We start from the raw sequence: 20,119 nt of genomic DNA, 5'->3' as shown, positions 1-20,119 counted from the left end.
TTGATGATCTTGAAGCTCTCTTCCAACCTCTCTTCTGTGGTTCTACAAACACATCTGAACTAACTCAGATCTTTCACATATTCATTCATAGCTTCATTCATCCTCACAGAACAAGAGATGGCAGGACAAAAAGGCTCCTAGAGAAGCTGCCATTGGGCTGTGGATCTGTGCAGAGAAACAGCACCCAGATCCCAAAGAAAGTTTACTTTCATTTCCTTATTTTGTCCAAGATAGCACTTGGGTTTCAGGAATCAGACATCTGTCTTCCCCTGCTTTCTATCTGTGCCTCTGAAAAGTATCTTTCTGATCTCAAAAGCCAGAACTAGATCTTGAAAACCCCCAAAACAGCCCCAAAGTTCTTCAAGGCGATGGCCCCAGAGCCAGGCTGTTTCAAGGCTGGGTCTGAGAGTGGAAGTAGGGTCTGGTGGAGCAAAGCTGTTCTGTGCTGCCACCTGTCGCTAATGGAAGACCTGTCCATGCAGAGCAAAGAGGACCAGACCTCACCACCAGGAATTCTGGCATGAAAAGGGGCAGAAAGGGACCTGCAGCCTGGTTTAAAGGTGGGGTTACGAGCAAAGAGGGTTAAAAAAATTAAATAATTAAAAATTAATCCTCATAATCTTAAATGAGTGGTTTTTAAACATGCATAAAGAGGCCTTGAGCAGGCTGGTCTAGTGGAAGGTGTTCCTGCCCATGGCAGGGGGGTTGGAACTAGATGATTTTCAAGGTCCCTTCCAACCCAAACCATTCCATGAATCTACAAATAAAAAAACCTTTATAACTCAACAACAACAAAAAAGTGGAAAAATAAATGTCTGTAAATATGAGTGTTGAGATTTTGGGACTGAAATGGTTTTGATCATGTCCTCAACAGAAAGAACTTCACCAAGTTGTAAAGCAGTGGAAGAAACTTTGACACCAAAAGGACCAGTAACTCCATAGTATCTCCTGTCCTCTCTACACTACTGGGCACTTACACAGCTCTCTGGGATCTGCAAATCTCCCTCAAAGCTGCAGCCAAGGGACAGACCCATTTCATTTCACCAGAGATTGGTGTCCAAAAAGACCACAGGATGTGCCTTCAGCCTTTGCTAGCCACAGTCATCACTTCCAAACCTGAGGTCTTCCAGTACCTGAAGGAGGCCTACAAGAAAGCTGGGAAGAGACTTTTAACAAGGGCTTGTAGTGATAGGACGAAGAGCAATAGTTTGAAACTAGAGCAGGGCAGAGTTAAGTTGGACATTATGAAGAAGTTCTTCACAACGAGGGTGGTGTAACACTGGAAAGGGTTGACCAAAGAAGTTGTGGACACCTCATCCCTGCAAGTGTTTAAGACCACACTGGATGAGGCCTTGAGCACCCTGGTCTAGCAGGTGTCTCTGCCCATGTAAGGCGGGGTTGGAACTAGATGATCTTGAAGGTCCCTTTCAACCCAAACCATACAATGATGCAATGTTAACCCCTGAAGCAAGGCTTGCTGTTTCCTGTGACCACTTAATTCTATTAAGAGCTTGTCTATTAAGTGGTCTAACATTAACTTTCCTGAAGCTCAGACAAGGACAGTTCTGGTTTGTGCACCACAAACACGACCCAGGTTCTTACCTCGCCATCGGTGACAGCAGAATAATTGACTTGTGCGACGGTAACTGTGGTGGGCAGCTCGGAGGCATCAGCCAACGTGGCAACTGTGGCACCAGTACCAACCTAAGGAAGTCAACAAAATGCTGCTGAACATGTTGGTTATGGTCCAAATACGTCCACAAAATCAGGCAAAGGGACACTAAAATGATCTCAGATTGAAAGGCATCACACCCATAGAGAATAACAGTAATGAGCCAGAACATGCTCAGGTGGCCTTCAGCATCCTGGCTTGGATCAGCAAGAGTGTGGCCAGCAGGACCAGGGCAAGGATTATCCCCCTGGACTGGGCACAGATGAGGCCACACCTCAAAGCCTAGGCTCAGTTTTAGGCCCCACACTCCAAGACCTTGAGGAGCAGGAGTGTGTCCAGAAGGGCAACAAAGCTAATGAAGAGAATAAGAAGGGTCAAGAGAAAAAGTGGAATGGTCTAGAGAGCTTCTGAGGAGCAGCTGAGGGAACTGGGATTGTTCAGCCTGGAGAAAAGGAAACGTTCTGGCTCTTTCCAACTCCCTGAAAGGAGGCTAGAGCCAGCTTGGGGTTGGTCTCTTCTCCCACAGAAGAAATGATAGGATAAGAGGAAACAACCTTAAGTTGCACCAGGGGAGGTTTAGGTTGGATGTAAGTAACAATTTCTTCCCCTTGAGGGTTGTCAAGGCCCAGAAAAAGCTGCCCAGGGCAGTGGTGGAATCCCCATTGCTGGAAGGGTTTCAAAGCTCCACCACATGGAGATGTGGTGCTGAGGGACATGGTTTAGTGGTGACCTGGCAGTGCTGGTTTAAAGGTTGGACTTGACGATCTTAAAGGTCAGAATTCTGTGATTCTATGATTCTTCTGCTGGGAGCACTGGGTTAACAAGCCTGTGGGCTAAGATGAAGACGCAACACATGAAGAACAAATTCAGCTACCAACAGGAATCTGCTCCGCACCACCTCCCTGCTCCAAGGCTACTCCATCCCCAGGCGTGCGATGCCGGAAAAGGAGAAGCCAGATGGGTTCCACTCACCTGGATGAGGGACACGGTGCCATCAGGGTTACTGAAGGTTTGTACCACTGTCTGTGAGGGCACGAGGTGAGCTATACTGTGCGTGGTGGTGGTCTGCTGCTGTGTCTGCTGATCCTCGAACGCGTAGAGCAGGTCCTCGCGGCCGTGCTGCTTGTAGCAGTTCTTCACGATGGTGCGCAGCGCTTGGGTCCATGACACCTGCCAGCAGAGTGAAAACGGGCGAGTCATGGAAGCACAGAATTGTTTTGCTTGCAAGAGACCTCTAAGAACATCAACCATCATAACATCACAGCTCCACAGAATGGTTATGGTAGGATGGGACCTGTTAAGATCATCTAGTCTAAACCCCTTTCAGTCAGCAGGGACATCTGCAACTACAGCAAGATGCTCAGGGCCCCAGAAATCCTGACCTGGAATGGTTCTAGGGATGGGGCATTTACCAGTGTTCTGGGCAACCTAGGACAGGCTCTCACCACCCTCAGTGGAAAAAAATTCTTCCTTCTCACTAATCTGAGTTGCCTTCTTTTAGTTTCAAACCATCTCCCCTTGTCCTATCACAACAGGCCCTGCTCAAAAGTCTGTCCACAGCTTTCTTCCCACCCCCTTTAAGTCCTGAAAGGCCACTAGGTCTCCTTGGAGCCTTGTCCTCTCCAGGCTGAACAACCACAACTCCCTCAACTTGACCTCACAGCAGAGGCTTCCAGCCCTCCCATCATTGCTGTGGCCTCCTCTGGCCCTGCTCCAACACATCCATGCCTCTGCTTTGCTGAGGACTCCAGAGCTGACCCCAGCACTGCAGGTGGGGTCTCAGAAGAGTTGTCTGACATGAAGCCAAGGACAGGCTGATGTCATGGTTTCCTCCATCCCTTGAGGGTAAAACTATTCCCACAAATACTGGCCTCAAGCCGCCGTGCTCAGCCTGCAGGCAGCCGTGGCAGATACACACCCGCTGCTTCTGCTCCTCTGTGCGGACATCACTGCGAACGTTGGCCCATGGAATGTCCTCAGGCCACCAGATGGGCTTGCAGCTTTCCTTGCCCCAGCCTGGTTTGCCACGCCCTGTGGAATACTTCAGCATCTCGGGGATGAAGGCTCGCAGCTGTGCCTGCAACAAAGCAGATGAGAAGGTTGAGAGTTTGAGTAGGAATTCCTGTGCCTGAGAGGTTTGAGGTGCACAGTGCCGAGTTATTATATTTAACTTCCATCTTCTTGAATCCATCAACTGGAAGAGGCCTGAATGCCTGAGGGAGATGGAGAAACACTTCACCACCTTATCCCAAAGCTCATCTGAGGACAGTTTAGTAGCATGTGGAAGAGCAGAGAGAAAATTGTCAGCCAGTTACAAGGAGAAGTCACAAACACTGCAGAAGCACACTCCATGGTTCAGACACTGCCATGAAGGGAGCTACTCAATCTGAAGGAGAAAAACATGACATAAGCCATCAGAATAAGGCAGAAAATGCCTCACTCAGGGTCCTCATAGTGACAGGAACTCGTGACATGAGCTGATGAGCATTTTAGAGATGCTGCAACGAGGACAGAGTTTAGAGAGCCACTTGAATATAAACTCCACCATCTCACACAACTTCTCCACCACTTCTCCACACCACATGCTGGAATAACTTTCTGAATCTTTAAACTTGTGTCAGAGTGGGGCCACTTTTCCACCTGATTTTGCTTCTCCTCAGCACCCAGAAAAACTGGTCAAGCAGCAATCACCTTTACCATCAGGAGATGACACCTGCAAAGCAAGATGTGTCACAGGAGCAAGGGAAATCCTTAGTGCTATCAAAGAGAAAACAAAACTCACAAAGAGGTGTTAAGAACAGCTCCCTGCATCCCTTCATAGCTTTAACTGGAAGTCATTTGGGCTTGTGCCAGTGCCACTGGCAGTCCTTGGGCCACCTTACAAACCCAAGCTGTATGGAAAAGCCATGGAAAGGCATGTTTGAGCCAGCACTGGTTCCTGCCACAGTCATGATGTGGTCCCAGCTAGCAGAGACATAATGAGCTCATGGAGAATTTCTCACCCATCCTTCATAGAATCATCATAGAATTGTTTGTGTTGGAAGAAGACTTAAAGGTCATCTAGTTCCAACCCTCCCTGCAAGGGCCAGGGACACCTTCACTAGACTAGGCTGCTCAAGGCCTCTTCCAGCCTGGCTTTGAACATCTTCAGGGAGGGGACATCATCTTCTGTCTTAAGCGTTCCTTCCTCCCAGCCATGACCCTGCCTGAATGATATTCTGGTTCTTGTCTCCATATTGTATCACAGAATCCCAGCATAGTAGGAGTCGGAAGGTGATCTGGAGATCATCCAGTCTAACACACATCCCTTGCTAAAGCTGGGTCCACCCCATGGATGTCCTGGGGCAACAGGCACAAACTGGAACCCAGGAGGTTCCACTTAAGCATAAGGAAAAAAAATCTTCAGTTTGAGGGTGCCAAAGCACTGGAGCAGGCTGCCCAGAGAGGTTGTGGAGTTCTTCTCTGGAGAAATTCCAAACCCACCTGGATGTGTTCTTGGGCGACCCTGCTTTAGCAGGAGGTTGGACTAGATGATCTTCAGAGATCCCTTCCAACCCCCACCAGTGATTCTGTGATCCTGAGACATCTGAGAAGCTGCAGCAAAGCCCTGAATTATAAATGGTAGCACAAAAGCCCCACTTTGGTGCCTTTTTTTCCCAGCCTAGGCCAAGCCTTGTCCATGATTCACCATCCTCAGCATGTCTGACGTGTTTCAGGTTCTCTGGTTGAGGTCTCATTTATTCAAAGAAACCTGCTAAAGGCATTGGGTTGCCTGGTGCCAAAACAGTTAAAGCTCCTTCCCAGAACTGCTACCTGCAAGTCCTGCTGCTTGTTACCAGCTGGACTAATTACTGGTGCTGGGGAGCTCAGCAGCTCAAGCTACTCAAGGCACTTGTTAAGGAAGGTTTGTCTTCAATCCACATGGGAGACAATCAGCAGCGAGGTTCCAACCTGCTCCAGCACCAGGCCTTCTCTAATTAGTGTCATAATGAGACCTCACCCAGGCTCTGACACACAAAAAGACCCTGCCTCTATCAGGGCTTGTATGAGCAAAGCACAAGGACATTTTGAGTTTCACACCCACAGAATCTCAGAATGGTAGGGGTTGGAAGGGACCCCTGGAGATCATCCAGGCCAACCTCCCTGCCAAAGCAGGATCACCAAGAGCAGGCCACACAGCCAGGCAGGTTTTGAAAGTCTCCAGAGACAGAGACTCCACCACTTCTCTTGGCAGCCTGCCCCAGTGATCTGCCACCCTTAAATGAAAGGAGTTCCTCCTCATGTTTAGATGGAATCCCATCAGATGAAAGGCCTGATCACCCACCCAGAAAAGCATAAACAAATTCTAGTGACCTCACTGAGAACTGAGCGAAGCCTTGACCTCAACATTACTCAACCTGACTCCATCATATCAGCCAGCAATGGAGAGCAAGTTTAAGGGCAAACTCAGCTCTGACGTAGCCAAAGTCCACACAGCAATGAGGCTTCTCCATGTCATGGCTGCAGCATCACTGCAACCCTTTTTTTTAAAACTGCACAGCCAAGGTGGGTGATGTTCTCCATTCACAAGTTGACAGAAGCATCTTTGCTCAGGCTAGCAAAGGTTTTTATTTCCCTGAAGACCAGCAGGGAAGCAGAGCAATTAAAATGAGAGTTATTTTCATCTCCTGGCTGAGGAACTAACACCTCTCCCACCAGCCTGCTGACACCTGCTGAAAGCAGAGGTGCCCATTTTCCACTCCTCTTCATTGTGCTTTCCAATTTATGGTTCTAAATATTTTGGGTTTCTACAGGGTTTTGTGCATCTCCCTTGAAAAAGCTCAGTTCTTGCTAGTCAACCCAAAGAACCACATTGGCAGCTCTGGGACTCAAGGTTCCTACAAAGAAATGAGGCACTTCTGGTTGTGCAGCAGAATGCTTTCAGCAACAAAATCATCTCCTAAGCACTACATGTCCCATCTTCCTCCCTGAAAATTTTACAAGAAGAAAGAGCTGCTGGGTTGGGAAAATCCACTCAGATTCCAGCCTTCCTCAATATCTTCATCAATGACCTGGATGAAGGGAGAGAATGGATCCTCAGCCAGTTTGCTGATGATTCCAAACCAAGAGGAATGGCTGACACTCCCCATCAGGCTGTACTGCATTCAGAGCACAGAGGAAATCTGCACATCTTTGCTCTACTACAACACCTCCTTTTGTGTTGCCCAAAGCCTCTGAGCTTTCCATCTTGATACTCCCCCCCCCCAAAATAATAATAAAATAAAAAAGCCTTTCATAGAATCACAGAATGGTTTGGGTTGGAAGGGACCTTAAAGATCACCTAGTTCCAACCCCCCTGGCCTTGAACACTTCTAGACTAGAGCCTCCACAACTTCTCTAAGTGACCTGTTCCAGTACCTCACCACCCTCACAGGGATGAATTTCTCCTAATGTCAAATCTAAATCCAGCTTCTTCAAGTTTGAATCCATTAACCCTTGTCCTGTCACTCAATGCCTTTGTCAAAGTCCCTCCCAATCTCTCCTGTAGCCCACTTCAAATACTGGAAGGCTGCAATAAGGTTTCCCTGGAGCCTTCTCTTCTCCAGGCTGAACAATCCCAGCTCTCTCAACCTGTCTCTTTCAGCACTTAAAACTTGTTGTGGTGCATCACACTGAGTGCATCAAGAGCCTCCTGCAAAACACATCCACCTGCATTCAGGTTCTGCACCCCAGGGGAAGGACATTTCCCTATGGATGATCCCTCCCACATCACGGCACTTTGGGACATGGTTTAATGGCCATGGTGGTCTTAGGTTGATGGTTGGACTCGATGATCTTAGAGGTCTTTTCCAATCCAAACAATTCTATGATTAGTAAAGGTCACTTGGGGGGGTTCCTTTCACTTTCTCCTAGCAATAAGGAGGTCAGCAAAGGGCTGGACTTGTAGAGTTTCCCATATGCCTAGGGCAGATCACTGCCTGCCTCCACCAGAGTGCTCACTCTCAGGGTGCGATCTGGACATCAATCATTGGCTAGCTCCAATCCACAGCAGAAAACAGCATGGAGAATGAAACAGAGCACAAAAGACAGGTCCAAGAAGGATAAGCCACAATAGTGCTCCACAAGTGATCTTCCTGATCTGAAGACATCTGGAGTACTGGGTCCAGTTCTGGGCTCCCTGGTTCAAGAAGGACAAGGAACAGCAAAAAGCAACAAAGATGCTGAGGGGACTGGAGCATCTCTTTTATGAGGAAAGACAGAGAACTGGGGGCTTTTTAGTCTGGAAAAGAGAAGGATGAGTGAGAGCTTAGCAATGCTGATCAATACTTAAAGGGTGGATGTCAGCAGGATGGGACCAGTCTTTGTTCAGTGGTGCCCAGTGACAGGACAAGGGGCAATGGGAACAAACTGGAAGCCAGGAGGTTCCATCTAAACACAAGGAGGAACTTCTTTAATTTAAGGGTGCTGGAGCCCTGGAACAGGCTTCCCAGAGAGGTGGTGGAGTCTCCATTTCTGGAGACATTCCAAATCTGCCTGGACTTGTTCCTCCACAGTGATCCCCTGCCTTGGCAGGGAAGTTGGACTCGATCTCCAGAGGTCCCTTCCAACCCCTACCATACTGTGATACTGTGAGCTCAGTGCCTAAAAGTCACTGTGAAGTGGGGAACAGGGATCATCCCTGTTCATAGATATGGGAGGTGACAAAAACAGCTCAAAGGGACATGGTTTAATGGTCATGGTAGTCTTAGGTTGACAGTTGGTCTTACTGATTTTAGAGGTCTTTTCCAACTGAAACAATTCTATGATTCTATGGATGGTCCAGCAGCCTGAGTTCTTGTCCTTACCAGCATCTCTACTGCCTCATGTTGAAAACAAGCACCAGCAAAGCTTCACATCCAACTCTTATCTGAGCTGCTCATCCCACAGGATAGAGGAGATCAAATGCATCCCCTGGAGATGTAGACATAAGCTTGGCTGCAAAACGTGACTGCAAGATGTCAAATCTCTCTTTTTTTTTTTTTTTTTTTTTCTCTCTGGCTGCTTACCTGGGTCATCTTGTCCACAGAGACAGGAATGCCATCAATGGTGAGGGGTGGCAGCTCTGAGTTAACCTCCTGAGGGGCAGGAGCGTGCTCTGCCAGCGCAGACTCCAGGTCTTCCAGAATCATGCTCTTGCACTTGCGTACCTGTGGGGAGTCATTAAGCTCAGGTAAACAAGGTAAGGAGCACCAGGAGAAGGGAGGGTAAGGAAAGGCAGGGCCAGCCACCATCCCCAAGGTGTTCCAGAACAGAAGGAGCAAAAAAATACCCACTGGCCCTGAAGACGTGGCTGTATCCAAGAGCTGATGATGAAACATCAAGCAACACTGGCAAGTGGAAGTATTTATGGGATTAAAAGTTCTGAAGCAAGACTTAACATGGTCAGGATCTGCTCTATGTAATATCTGGTCTGCAAAAAGCACTGACAGTCAAGGTGAGTTCAGACACCTCATCACTACCTGGTCCCTCTGATCTTTAATCCAGGAGATTCAACCCTGCTGAGATGTAGCAGGCAGAAGACAGGACCTCAGTGCTGCCCTCATGTCCATAAAACCTGAGCTCACAGATTAATGGAATCCCAGCATGGTGGGGGTTGGAGGGAGCTCTGGAGACCACCCAGTCCAACCCCCTGCTAAAACAGGGGCACCCACAGCAGCTTGACCAGGATCATAATGGCCAGGTGGGGTTGGAAGCTCTCCAGACAAGGAGACTCCACAACCTCTCTCAGTAGCCTGCTCCAGGGCTCCAACACACTCACAGCCAACAAGCTGCTCCTACTGGAACCTTGTGCGTTCCAGTTTGTGCCCATTGCCCCTTGTCCTATCACTGGGCACCACTGACAAGAGTCTGGCACCATTCTCTTGCCCCCCACGGTTTAGCTCTTCCTGAGCATTAAGATCCCCTCTCAGGCTGCTCTTCTCCAGGCTCAACAGCCCCAGGGCTCTCAGCCTTTGCTCCTCACTGAGATGCTCCAGCCTCCACTGTATCTCTTGAACTGGGGAGCCCAGATCTGGACCCAGGATGTGACCTCACTAGGGCAGCACAGAAGGGGAGGAGAACCTCTCTCAACCTGCTGACCACACTCTTCTCCATGCACCCCAAGAGTTCATTTGCCTTCTTGGCCACTAAGGCACATTGCTGACTCAAGGCAACTTTTGTCCATCAGCTCTCCCAGTTCCTTCCCCACCGAGCTGCTTTCCAGCAGGTCACTCCTTCATCTGAACTGGTGCAGGGGGTTGCTCCTCCCCAGGTGTAGGACCCTACCCTTGTCCTTGCTTAACTTTGTGAGGTTCCTCTCCCCTACTTCTCCAGCCTGCCCAGGTCAAACTCCTCCCTCTAGGGTTTTAAACACGACCTTCAGATCACTACCAAGCTTTCAAGGCTGCCTTGAGCAGATGGAAGCTGCAGGGCTGGTGAACAATTTAGGATAGCTTTCCCTAGTGACACCTACCACGTTCTCCAAGGGGGCAGCACCAAACACTTTGAAGACAGGATTGGGTTTGGAGGGGGAGATGCAGAGGACGATGGCCTGCTGGCCCACCCTGGTGGTGTACTCATCCAGCGTGGCTCGGAGCTTCCTGCAACAGAGGCATGACACAGTGAGTAGGTCTCACTGAGAGCCCTGGAGAAACATAACCTTTTGCATTGTCAATTCCCTTTCTTATTGTGACCCACTCACAAGCCAGGTGAGAAATGGAGACCAGCTGCTCAGATTAGGCACATCTATCACTTCTTCCTCTGCTCCTGCAAGCCTGCTGTGCTCCCTGACTCACCCAACAGCTCAAATGTCCATTCTTCTCCCTTCTCTCCTTTTCTTTTATTCCATTGATGAAAAGAGAGAAATCACCAGACAGCTAGAGTCTGTATGTCCACTCTGTCTTCTATTAGCAACACAAAACCTTCAAAGAACTTGAATAATTCATCACACACGGGTTGGATTACATCCAGTCTCACAATGGTGCACTCCAGCTCTCTAGGATCAAAGTCCTGCTCAACCCAAAACTAGAAGAATTCACCCTACAACTGCAGGACAGGCAAGAAGAAGAAATATTGCAACAGCTCAGCAGAGCAAACTCAGGTATCCAGACAACTGCCACATCAGCAAGGCCCTTTGGAGTGATCTCTCTGGGGGCAGAAAATGTTCCATCAGGGAAGGTCATTTTGTCTAAACCATCCTTGCAGTCAGCAGGGATATTTCCAACTAAATCAGGTTGCTTACAGCCCCATCAAGCCAGACCTTGAATGTTTCCCGGGATGAAAGGATGTATCAGAAATCACAGAGTCATTCTGGGTGTAAAAGACCTTTGAGATCATCAAGTCCAACGATTCTCTCACTTCACCAAGTCTGCTGCCAAATCATGTCCCTGAGCACCACATCTCCACAGCCTTGAAACCCCTCAGGGACAGGGACTCCACCCCTGCCATGAGCAGCGTGAGCCAGGGCTTGACAACCCTTTCAGTGAAGAAGTTTTTCCTAAGGTCCAACCTAAACCTCCCCTGATGCAACTCGAGGCCATTTCCTCTTGTCCTCACACTTGTTCCTTGGGAGAATATTCCTCACCTGACTACAAGCTCCTTTCAGGGAGTTGTAGAGAGCCAGAACATCTCCCCTCAACCTCTTTTATGCAGGCTGAACAACCCCAGGTCCCTCAGCTGCTCCTCAAAAGGCTAACAGACCCTTCACTAGCTGCTTTGCCCTTCTCTGGACACACTCCAGCCCCTCAATGTCCTTCTTGGAGCAAAGGGCCCCAAACTGAACCCAGGATTTGAGGTGTGGCCTCACCAGTGCCCAGTCCTGTGGAACAAGCCCTGCCCTGGTCCTGCTGGTCACTCTTGCTGATCCAAGCCAGGACGCTGGTGGCCTTCTTGGCCACCTAGGCACATGCTGGCTCATCTTCAGCTGGATGAATATGTTGGCAGAGACTCACAAAGCAAGAGAAAAGTAGCGTTTAGCACCAGGTAACCTGAGCACTGCCACAAGGTGACAGTTTAGTACCTGTTCTGGTGATTTGTGATAGGACAAGGGGCAACAGCTTTGAGCTGAAAGAAGGGAGACTGAGACTGGAGATTAGGAAGAAATCTTTAGAGTGAGGGTGGTGAGACACTTGAACAGGTTGCCCAGGGAGGTTGTGGATGCCCACTCCCTGCAGGTGTTGAAGGGCAGGGTGGATGAGGCATTGAGCAACCTGGTCTAGTGGAAGGTGTCCCTGCCCATGGCAGGGGTTTAGAATGAGACAATCTTTGAGGTCCCTTCCAACTCAAACCATTCTGGGATTGTATGATTTCTGAACCTGCAGCAGCAGACAGGTCACCAAAAAGCACCAACACCAAAAACAGCTATGCAGAGATCCCAGAATCTGAAGTTGTTACTTCACAGTGGTATAAAAATGAAGGAAAAAGCTGTCAAACTGATCAAAGTTCAGAAAAAAAATGATACATTTTATCAGTATCTTACATAGAGTAAAATGAAGTAGTTACATGAAGGGAGAAGAAATAACTCCTACCACAGAATTCTAGACAATGATTTGGGTTGGAAGGGACCTTAGAGATCATCTAGTGCCACCCCCTCTGCCATGGTCAGGGACACCTTCCACTAGACCAGGTTGTTCAAGGCCCCTCCATCCAACCTGGCCTTGAAAATAGGTGTTGAAAATGGTATTTCTTAAAATATTGCTATCATTTCAAGAGAGAAAAGAATTTGCTCCTCAAAATCATTGCAATAAACATGGCTGGGTTAGCAGAGTTGGGGAAAGAGAGGAACAAAAGGATGGAGCTGTAAAAACAGGATGGAGTTCACTCCTAGGGAATTATTTATAATACTGATCCTGCTTCTGTTAATTCCAGTTTGATGATGGTCAAAGAGTGTTGTGGGATTTGGCAGGACAATTTCTCATCAAAATTAAAAGAGTTTGAACAGTGGAGAAGGAGAAAAAGGTGAAACTCTGGCCACTGCTGTTCCATTCTATGCAATGTGCAAGCAGGAGGAAGCCAACAAGAAATGAGGTGACAAATACCTCAGTTCCTCTGACATACCCACTTGCAGACTAACAGAATGGTAGGGGTTGGAAGAGACCTCCAGAGATCATCCAGTCCAACCCCCCTGCCAAGCCAGGGTCAGCTAGAGAGGGTCCCTAGGAACATGTCCAGGTGGATTTGGAACCTCTCCAGAGATGGAGACTCTACCACATCTCTGAGCAGGCTGTTCCAGTGCTCTGTCATCTCTAAATGATAGAAGTTCCTCCTCATGGTTAGATGTAACTTCTTCAAGTCTGCCCCTTGTTCTGTCACTGGGCACCACTGAACAAAGACTGGTCCCATCCTGCTGACTCCCACCCTTTAAACACTGATCAGTGTCGATGAGATTTCCACCCCCCCAAGTCATCTCTTCTCCAGACTAACAAGCTCCAATTCTCTCAGTCTTCCCTCAGACGAGAGACAGTTTAGTCCCCTCAGCATCCAAATTAAATCCAAATCAGTTTAAGAAAGCACAAATCACTTTGTTCCAAAACCTTGAGAATAAAATCACCCAACACTGACAAAGGTTTCCTGCAGGTGGAGGTGTGGGTGATCTCTGCAGGCCTGTGCAAAGCCTCTGCAGCACCAGTGCTCCTCGGTGGCCACCAGGTGGGCAGACAGCCTCAAAGCACCTGTAATGCAACACCTGAAGGGCTGAGGATATTTGGTGGCTGCAGGGCAAGTTTCTAAAACCAAAGAAGGTGTTTCAGCTCTGGAAGGAACCTTCTCTTGAGTCTTCTCCCCCTGTGCACTCCAGGTTGGGTCAGTCTTTAGTGTGGAGCTCACACGAGGGGCTCTTGGTGGCAAAGGAAATTCAGATGCACACAGACTGGATTTATTCACAGAATCATTTCATAAAGCAGAAATTTATAGATTTTTTTTTTTTTTTGTGAGGTAGAAAAGTTTTTTGTGCCACTGAGGATCTGGGATGGGGCTATGGCTCCAGATTCTCAGGTCAACTGTTGTTTAAAGTCAATAGGAATCTCTTGCAAGGCCATGAGAGATTGAACTGGTGAACAGTTAGGGTGGATCCCACCATATCAGTCCTGGTGAGCAAAGAATTGTTTTGGTTGGAAAAGATATTTAAAATCATGGAGTCCATCCCTTAATCCAGCACTGCCAGGTCACCACTAAACCATGCCCCTCAGCACCACATCTTCATGGCTTTGAAACTTCTCCAGGATGGGGACTCAACCACTGCACTCGACAGCCTGCTCTAGGCCTTGCCAGCACCCAAGGGGAAGAAATTGTTCCTCATATCCAATTTAAACCTCCCCTGGGGCAACTTGAGGCCATTTCCTCTTGTCCTCTCACTTGTTTCTTGGGAAAAGCGACCAACCCTCACCTGGCTCCAAGCTCCTTTCAGGGAGTTGTAGAGAGCCAGAAGGTCTCCCCTCAGCCTTTTTTTCTCTCCAGGCTAAACAACCCCAGGTACCTCAGCTGTTCCCCACAAGTTCTCCAGACCCTTCAACCAGCTTTGTTGCCTTTCTCTGGACATACTCCACCACACGAAACACCACCACACTGAAGATGAGTCGAGCTGCAGTTTAACTCATTTCTTTAAACTAAAACCACAGCTGTTGAGTTAAAAAAAAAAAAAATCCCCAAGCTGGGCAACTTCTGGGCAGCACACAGTCCCACCAGACAGGGCACTGGAGACATTTGGAGGCTGCAGATGGAGGTGTCAGAGTGCTGGTGGGAGTGCTTACCGTAGCAAACGCGTCTGCTGCCTCTTGCGGATGGATGGGTTGGACTCAAAGACGTGTGGTCGCTTCCGTTTTTTACCTGTCGCCACTGCAGCAGCTGCTGCCATCCCCACAGGACCTGAAAAATCAAACCACAAAAGGTGGAACCAGTGCGTGGAGCTCAGGAGCTGGACAAGGAGGACATCACCATTGCCCCCCTCCCACTCAGGGATGGGTCCCAAGGGCCTCCTCCTCAGCAGATCAAAGTAACCTAAATTCCCTGCTGAGCTTCTCCACAGCTGGGATTCCTCCTCTCCAGCATCACAGAGGGGTATCCAAAGACTCCACTGCCCAGTCTGGTAAATCCCAGCTCAGTCTCAGGTGGAAGTCACGTATGAGAGACTGTTTACAAAGGCCTGTAGGGACAGGACGAGGGGCAATGGCTTCAATCCAGAGACAAGCAGATCTAGCTGGATGTTAGGAACAAGTTCTTTACCATGAGGGTGGTGGAACACTGGAACAGGTTGCCTGGGTGGGTGTTTGGGGCCCCATCACTGGAGATACTCAAAGTGAGGCTCAACAGGGCTGTGGGCAGCCTGATCTAGTTCAGGATGTCCCTGCTTACTTCCGAGGGGGTTGGACTAGATGACCTTTGGAGGTGTCCCTTCCAACCCAATCTGGATTTCAGTCCAGATTTTTCCTCACAATCACATCATGATGTATTTTATCTTCCAAACATGCTGAAAAACCCTCAAGTATGCCAGGACTTCAAAAAAATGACTGCAGCTGAGGAGATCCTGGTGCCAGGGGAGAAGAGACTAGGTAGAACGTCATGAAACCTGCTTGGACTCCTCAGCTAGAGCACCAGGAGTCCAAGGCTTTCCCCAGGGATTAAAGATCAGCTCTGATAGGAAAGAAATTGAAAATCCAGAGCTCGTTAATTAGGTGAAACATTGAGAAGAAATTCTTCCCCAGGAGGGTGGTGAGGCACTGGAACAGGTTGCCCAAAGAAGTTGTGGAGGCTCCATGCCTGGAAGTATTCAAAGGCAGGTTGGAAGGGGCCTTGAGCAACCTGGTTTAGTAGGAACTAGATGACCTTTAGGGTCTCTTCTAACCCAAGCCACTCTATGGTTCCATAATTGGAAGTAAACCAAGCGGCACATCATGGATCATGCTTCCATCTGATCTCTGGATGTGAGTGCAGGGTCAAAGAGCCCTGATGGTCTGACACAGACTCAACAACTTGTCTTTGAGTCCTGAGCACATCTCAGTTGCTGTGTGTGTAGTCTCTCCGTATGTCAAGAGGTGAAGGATCATATCAGGGGTCCTAAAACCACCCTGGTTTTGTGTTTAACAAAGATTTAGCTTCTAGACCAGGAAGTTCTAAACTACTCAGGACTCAGTTTTCAGAGGTCCCTTCCAACTCCTACCATTCTGTGATACTGACCAGTGGAAGCTGATAATGGATGTAGTGTCTGATGATCTGTTTTCTCCAGGCATCTGCTCTGGCAGATGGGACATGGCAACAGACAGAGCTCTGGGTGGCACTACAGAGCCAGGATTTGTTAATCAGTAACAAACTCCTTGAGTGCCACCCTGCCACAGCAGGCACAGCAGCACTGCTCCAATGACCAGGTGCTCAAGAAAAGAAGAATAAAAACGTTGCCTTTTGGAGGACTGCAAAAATATTTGCTCTGGAGAAGCAAAGCAAGAACCATTTTGGGCACTTGGGTAAGCTTTGGGCTGGAAGTGCCCAAACAGTAAATTCTTTATAGTGAAGGTAGTGAGACACTGGAACAGGTTGCCCAGGAAAGCTGTAGATGCTCCCTCCCTGGAGGTGTTCAAGGCCAGGCCGGATGAGACCTTGAGCAACCTGGTCTAGTGGAAGGTGATACTGACAATTGCAGGGGAGTTAGAACTAGATGATCTTCAAGGTCCCTTCCAACCCAATCCATTCTAGGATTCTATGAATCAACTGCAACTGCGTGCCGCAGGGAAGCTCCTGGTTTCAGGTGCCCACCTGGGAAGCCACTGCACTGGGAGGACCTGCAGGTGAGAGACACCAGATCTCCTCCTGCAACCACCACTAAGGATTTAGAAGCTTTTGTGCAAGAAGAGAAAGGGGGACAGAAAAATCCTGCAGGAGCTGAGGGAAGAAAATCAATAAGCAAACGGTGTGGGATGCTCAGTGGGGTGGTGGCGGAACTTAAGAGGTTTACTCAAGAACATCAAGAGCTTTACTCTTCAGATAAGGTCTGATAAGGGGTCAGACAGGTCTGGGAGTGCTTATTTATTTCTGCATTTTTTCTGCTAGGGAGGCAGATGACAGAATCATGGAATTGTTTGGGTTGGAAAAGATCTCTAACATCGAGTCCAACCATCAACCTAAGACTACCATGGCCATCAAAACCGTGTCCCAGCGTGCCATGTCCACACATTTCTTGAATATCTCCAGGGTCTGTGGCTCCACCACCTCCCTGGGCAGCCTGTTCCAATGCCTGACCACTCTCGCAGTGAAGAAATTTTTCCTAATACCTAAACATCCCTTGACACTATTTCAGGCCACTTCCTCTCATTCTATCACCTGATACCAGGGAGGAGAGACCAACCCCACCTCACTGCAACCTCCTTTCAGGGAGTTAGGGAGAGCATCAATGTCTCCCCTTTTCTTCAGACGAAACAACCCCAGGTCTCCCAGCTGCTCCTCACCAGACTTGTTCTCCAGACCCTTCAACCAGCTTTGTTGTCCTTCTCTGGGCATGCTCCAGCACCTCCATGTCCTTCATGGAGTGAGGAGCCCAAAACTGACCCCAGGATTCAAGGTGCAGCCTCACCAGTGCCCAGTCCAAGGTGACAATCCCTGCCCTTTTTCTGCTGGCCATATTCTTGCTGATCTGAGCCAGGATGCTGGTGGCTTTCTTGGCCACCTGGGCACACACTGGCTCATCTTCAGGTATTGTTGACCAACACTCTGCAGGTCCTTTTCTGCCAGGCAACTCCCCAGCCATTCTGCCCTGAGCCTGGACCCATTCATTGGGTTGTTGTGACCCAAGTGCAGCACCCAGAACGTGGCCTTGTTGAACCTCATCCCATTGGCCTCGGCCCATTGATGCAGCCTGGCCAGGTCCCTCTGCAGAGCCTTCCTACCTTCCAGCAGATCAACACTCCCAGACAATTTAGTGTCATCTGCAGCTTACTAAGGGTGCCCTCAATCCCCTCATGCAGGTCATTGATAAAGATATTAGAGAACTGGTCCCAGTACTGAGCTCTGGGGAACACCACTTGTGACTGGCTACCAATTGGATTTAACTCCATTCTCCACCACGTTTCAGGCCCAGTCCTCCAGACAGTTCTTAACCCAGGGAGTCTCTGATTCTGAAATGCTTTCCCAGTGCAGATACGCTGGGACCCTTTGTGGCACCTCGTTGGGAGAGGCCTTGCACACAAGCTCCTTGGCTGAGCGGGGCAGTGTCATGCTCCTGAGTTATTTTTGCTCTTGTTTATAACATTTATTTATTTCCATGAGCCTGATCTTTGACATATTTGGTATTTTAGCTTCAGGTTTTTTGAGGCCACCATGTACCAGGGACCTATTTTCCTGTACCAACCAGTCTCTCGTTCCCAGCAGCTCCATATCACACACACAAAGTAATGAAAGTTTGAACAGGTCAGCAGACTTTGCAAATATCCTTTTGGTTCGAAGAGACCTTTAAAATTGAGTCCAACTCAACTAACCCACCACTAAACTATGTCCCTCAACACCACATCTGCACAGCTTTGAAAGCCCTCCAGGGATGGGGACTCCATCACTGCCCTGGGCAGCTGGGTCAGGCCTTCGCAACCCTTTTGGGAAAGAAATTGTTCCTTATGTCCAACCTAAACCTCCCCTGGTACAATGAGGACATTTCCTCTTGTCCTATCTTGTGTTTCTTGGGAGAAGAGATCAACCACCACCTGGCTCCAGCCTCCTTTCAGGGAGTTGTAGAGATCCAGAAGGTCTTCCCTCATCCTCCCTTTCTTCAGCTCCCTCAGCTGCTCCTCATGAGACTTATGCTCTAGACCCTTCACTAGCTTTGTGGCCCTTCTCTGAACATGCTCCACCACATGAAGTAACACCACATCAAAGATGAGTAGACCTGCAATTTAACCCCTGGGCAGCCTGTTCCAGGCTTTGACAAACCCCTCTGGGGCAAAAATCATTCCTCATGTCCAACCTAAACCTCTCCTGCAATTTGAGGCAGTTTCCTCTCGTCATATGATTCTATGAGAGTGATGAAGAAGCACTATTAAAGCTATGGTGATAAGGAAGCACTCAGAGCATCCCATGGGACAACAAGAACACCCACCACCCTCAAGCCCTCTTTGTGACCCCTTCATGAATGCTAACTTAGGTGAGCAACACAAGCATCTTGACTTTACCTGCAGCAGCTAGGTGGGCAGTGACCTCATCAGCAGCTGTGGAGTTGAGGATGTCAGAGTCATCGTAGGAGGTGTCTTCTGGTGAGGATGGTGAGTCTTCATCCGCACTCAGCATGCCATGCTCTGTGTAGGTGGCCACATGGACCTGCTGCACCTGCTGGGCCACTGCGTGGGCCTCAATGGTGGCCATATGCTCGGACTGGGTCACCCCGTGTTCTTCCATTAATAACTACTGTCAGGGCAGACAAAAACCACAGGATGGGGTTAGCTGACACTGATGTACCATGAGGGAGGACAACCAAAATTTTCAAGCTGGCAAGGTGAGCAGGTCATGACCAAGAGGGAGCAAGAGATTACCTCTTCCAGAAGGAACAAGGAATTACTGCCTCCAGAGGCAGTGGTCTTCTGCAAAAGGGAACTAATATCAGGAAGCAGAAGAGCAACTTGAAGTTTAAGAGTTCTCAAGAATCCATACCTTCAATCACAGCACTCAGACAGCCACCTTTGCTGGAGGAAAGGGCTTTAAGGGTCTTGTAGCCCTGAGACTATGCACCACACATTCACAGTCACAGAATATCTTTGGTGGAAGAGACCTTCAAAATCATCCAGTCCAACTTTTGACCCAGCACTGCAAGGTTAACACTAAACCATGTCCCTCTTAATAGGCTTGATCGAACCTGGCACTTATTTTTGCCACATCAAGATCCAGCTTTCAGGGTAGATGCTGAAGGACAAGACTCTGTCTCTCTCCTCCAACCTCAACATCTTAAGTAGGAGGCCAGTACAGAAGGTTGCTGGCAGCAAGTTGTGTCCTACAGACCATTTCTGTTGCATTCCTTGTTTGGAGTCCAGAAGCAGACAAAATCATTACTATCAAACCACTAATATTACCTAATACATGTTTATTGACTGCATCTAGTGCTACACCATGGAGCAAAGCAGCAGCTTACAAAGTCAACAGGGCACCGGACCACATGTCAAGATAAATCTATGGGGAAGGAACAAGATAGGAGGTACCTAGATATTTTCAGTCTGTCTCTGCACTTGTGGAAAGGAACAGCTCATCCTTAAGGTATTTTCCAACTCCATTAGAAGAATTAGGAGATCAAGAAACAGATTCATAGAATCATAAAAGGGTTTGGGTTGGAAGAGACCTTAAAGATTGCCTAGTTCCACCCCGCACCCCCCGCCACGGGCAGGGACACCTTTTGCTAGACCAGGTTGCTCAAGGCCCCATTCAACCCGGCCTTGAACATCTCTGCTTACAGACAAGGAGGTTGGACTAGATGACCTTTGGAGGTCCCTTCCA

The 20,119-nt window shown here is 48.7% G+C and overlaps 1 protein-coding gene across 2 annotated transcripts in view; it reads right to left on the bottom strand.

Moving 5' to 3' along the window:
* The window catches only part of NRF1 (nuclear respiratory factor 1), a 49,605-nt gene extending 30,572 nt beyond the window's left edge, over positions 1-19,033 (bottom strand). For both annotated transcript variants that reach the window (XM_054399617.1, XM_054399618.1), the window contains exons 1-7: positions 18,811-19,033; positions 14,416-14,530; positions 10,143-10,269; positions 8,698-8,838; positions 3,591-3,749; positions 2,645-2,842; positions 1,603-1,704 (exon numbers count right to left, since the gene is read on the bottom strand). In XM_054399617.1, the coding sequence (XP_054255592.1) occupies positions 1,603-1,704; positions 2,645-2,842; positions 3,591-3,749; positions 8,698-8,838; positions 10,143-10,269; positions 14,416-14,530; positions 18,811-19,033 (1,065 nt within the window). The remainder of the gene's footprint in view (positions 1-1,602; positions 1,705-2,644; positions 2,843-3,590; positions 3,750-8,697; positions 8,839-10,142; positions 10,270-14,415; positions 14,531-18,810) is intronic.
* Between the last annotated feature and the right edge of the window lie 1,086 nt (positions 19,034-20,119).

Source organism: Indicator indicator, chromosome 3 (assembly GCF_027791375.1).
Source record: "Indicator indicator isolate 239-I01 chromosome 3, UM_Iind_1.1, whole genome shotgun sequence".
NCBI classification, from domain to species: Eukaryota; Metazoa; Chordata; class Aves; order Piciformes; family Indicatoridae; genus Indicator; species Indicator indicator.
Note: the sequence above shows the minus strand (reverse complement) of the source record. Positions and strands in the feature narration are given on the sequence as shown.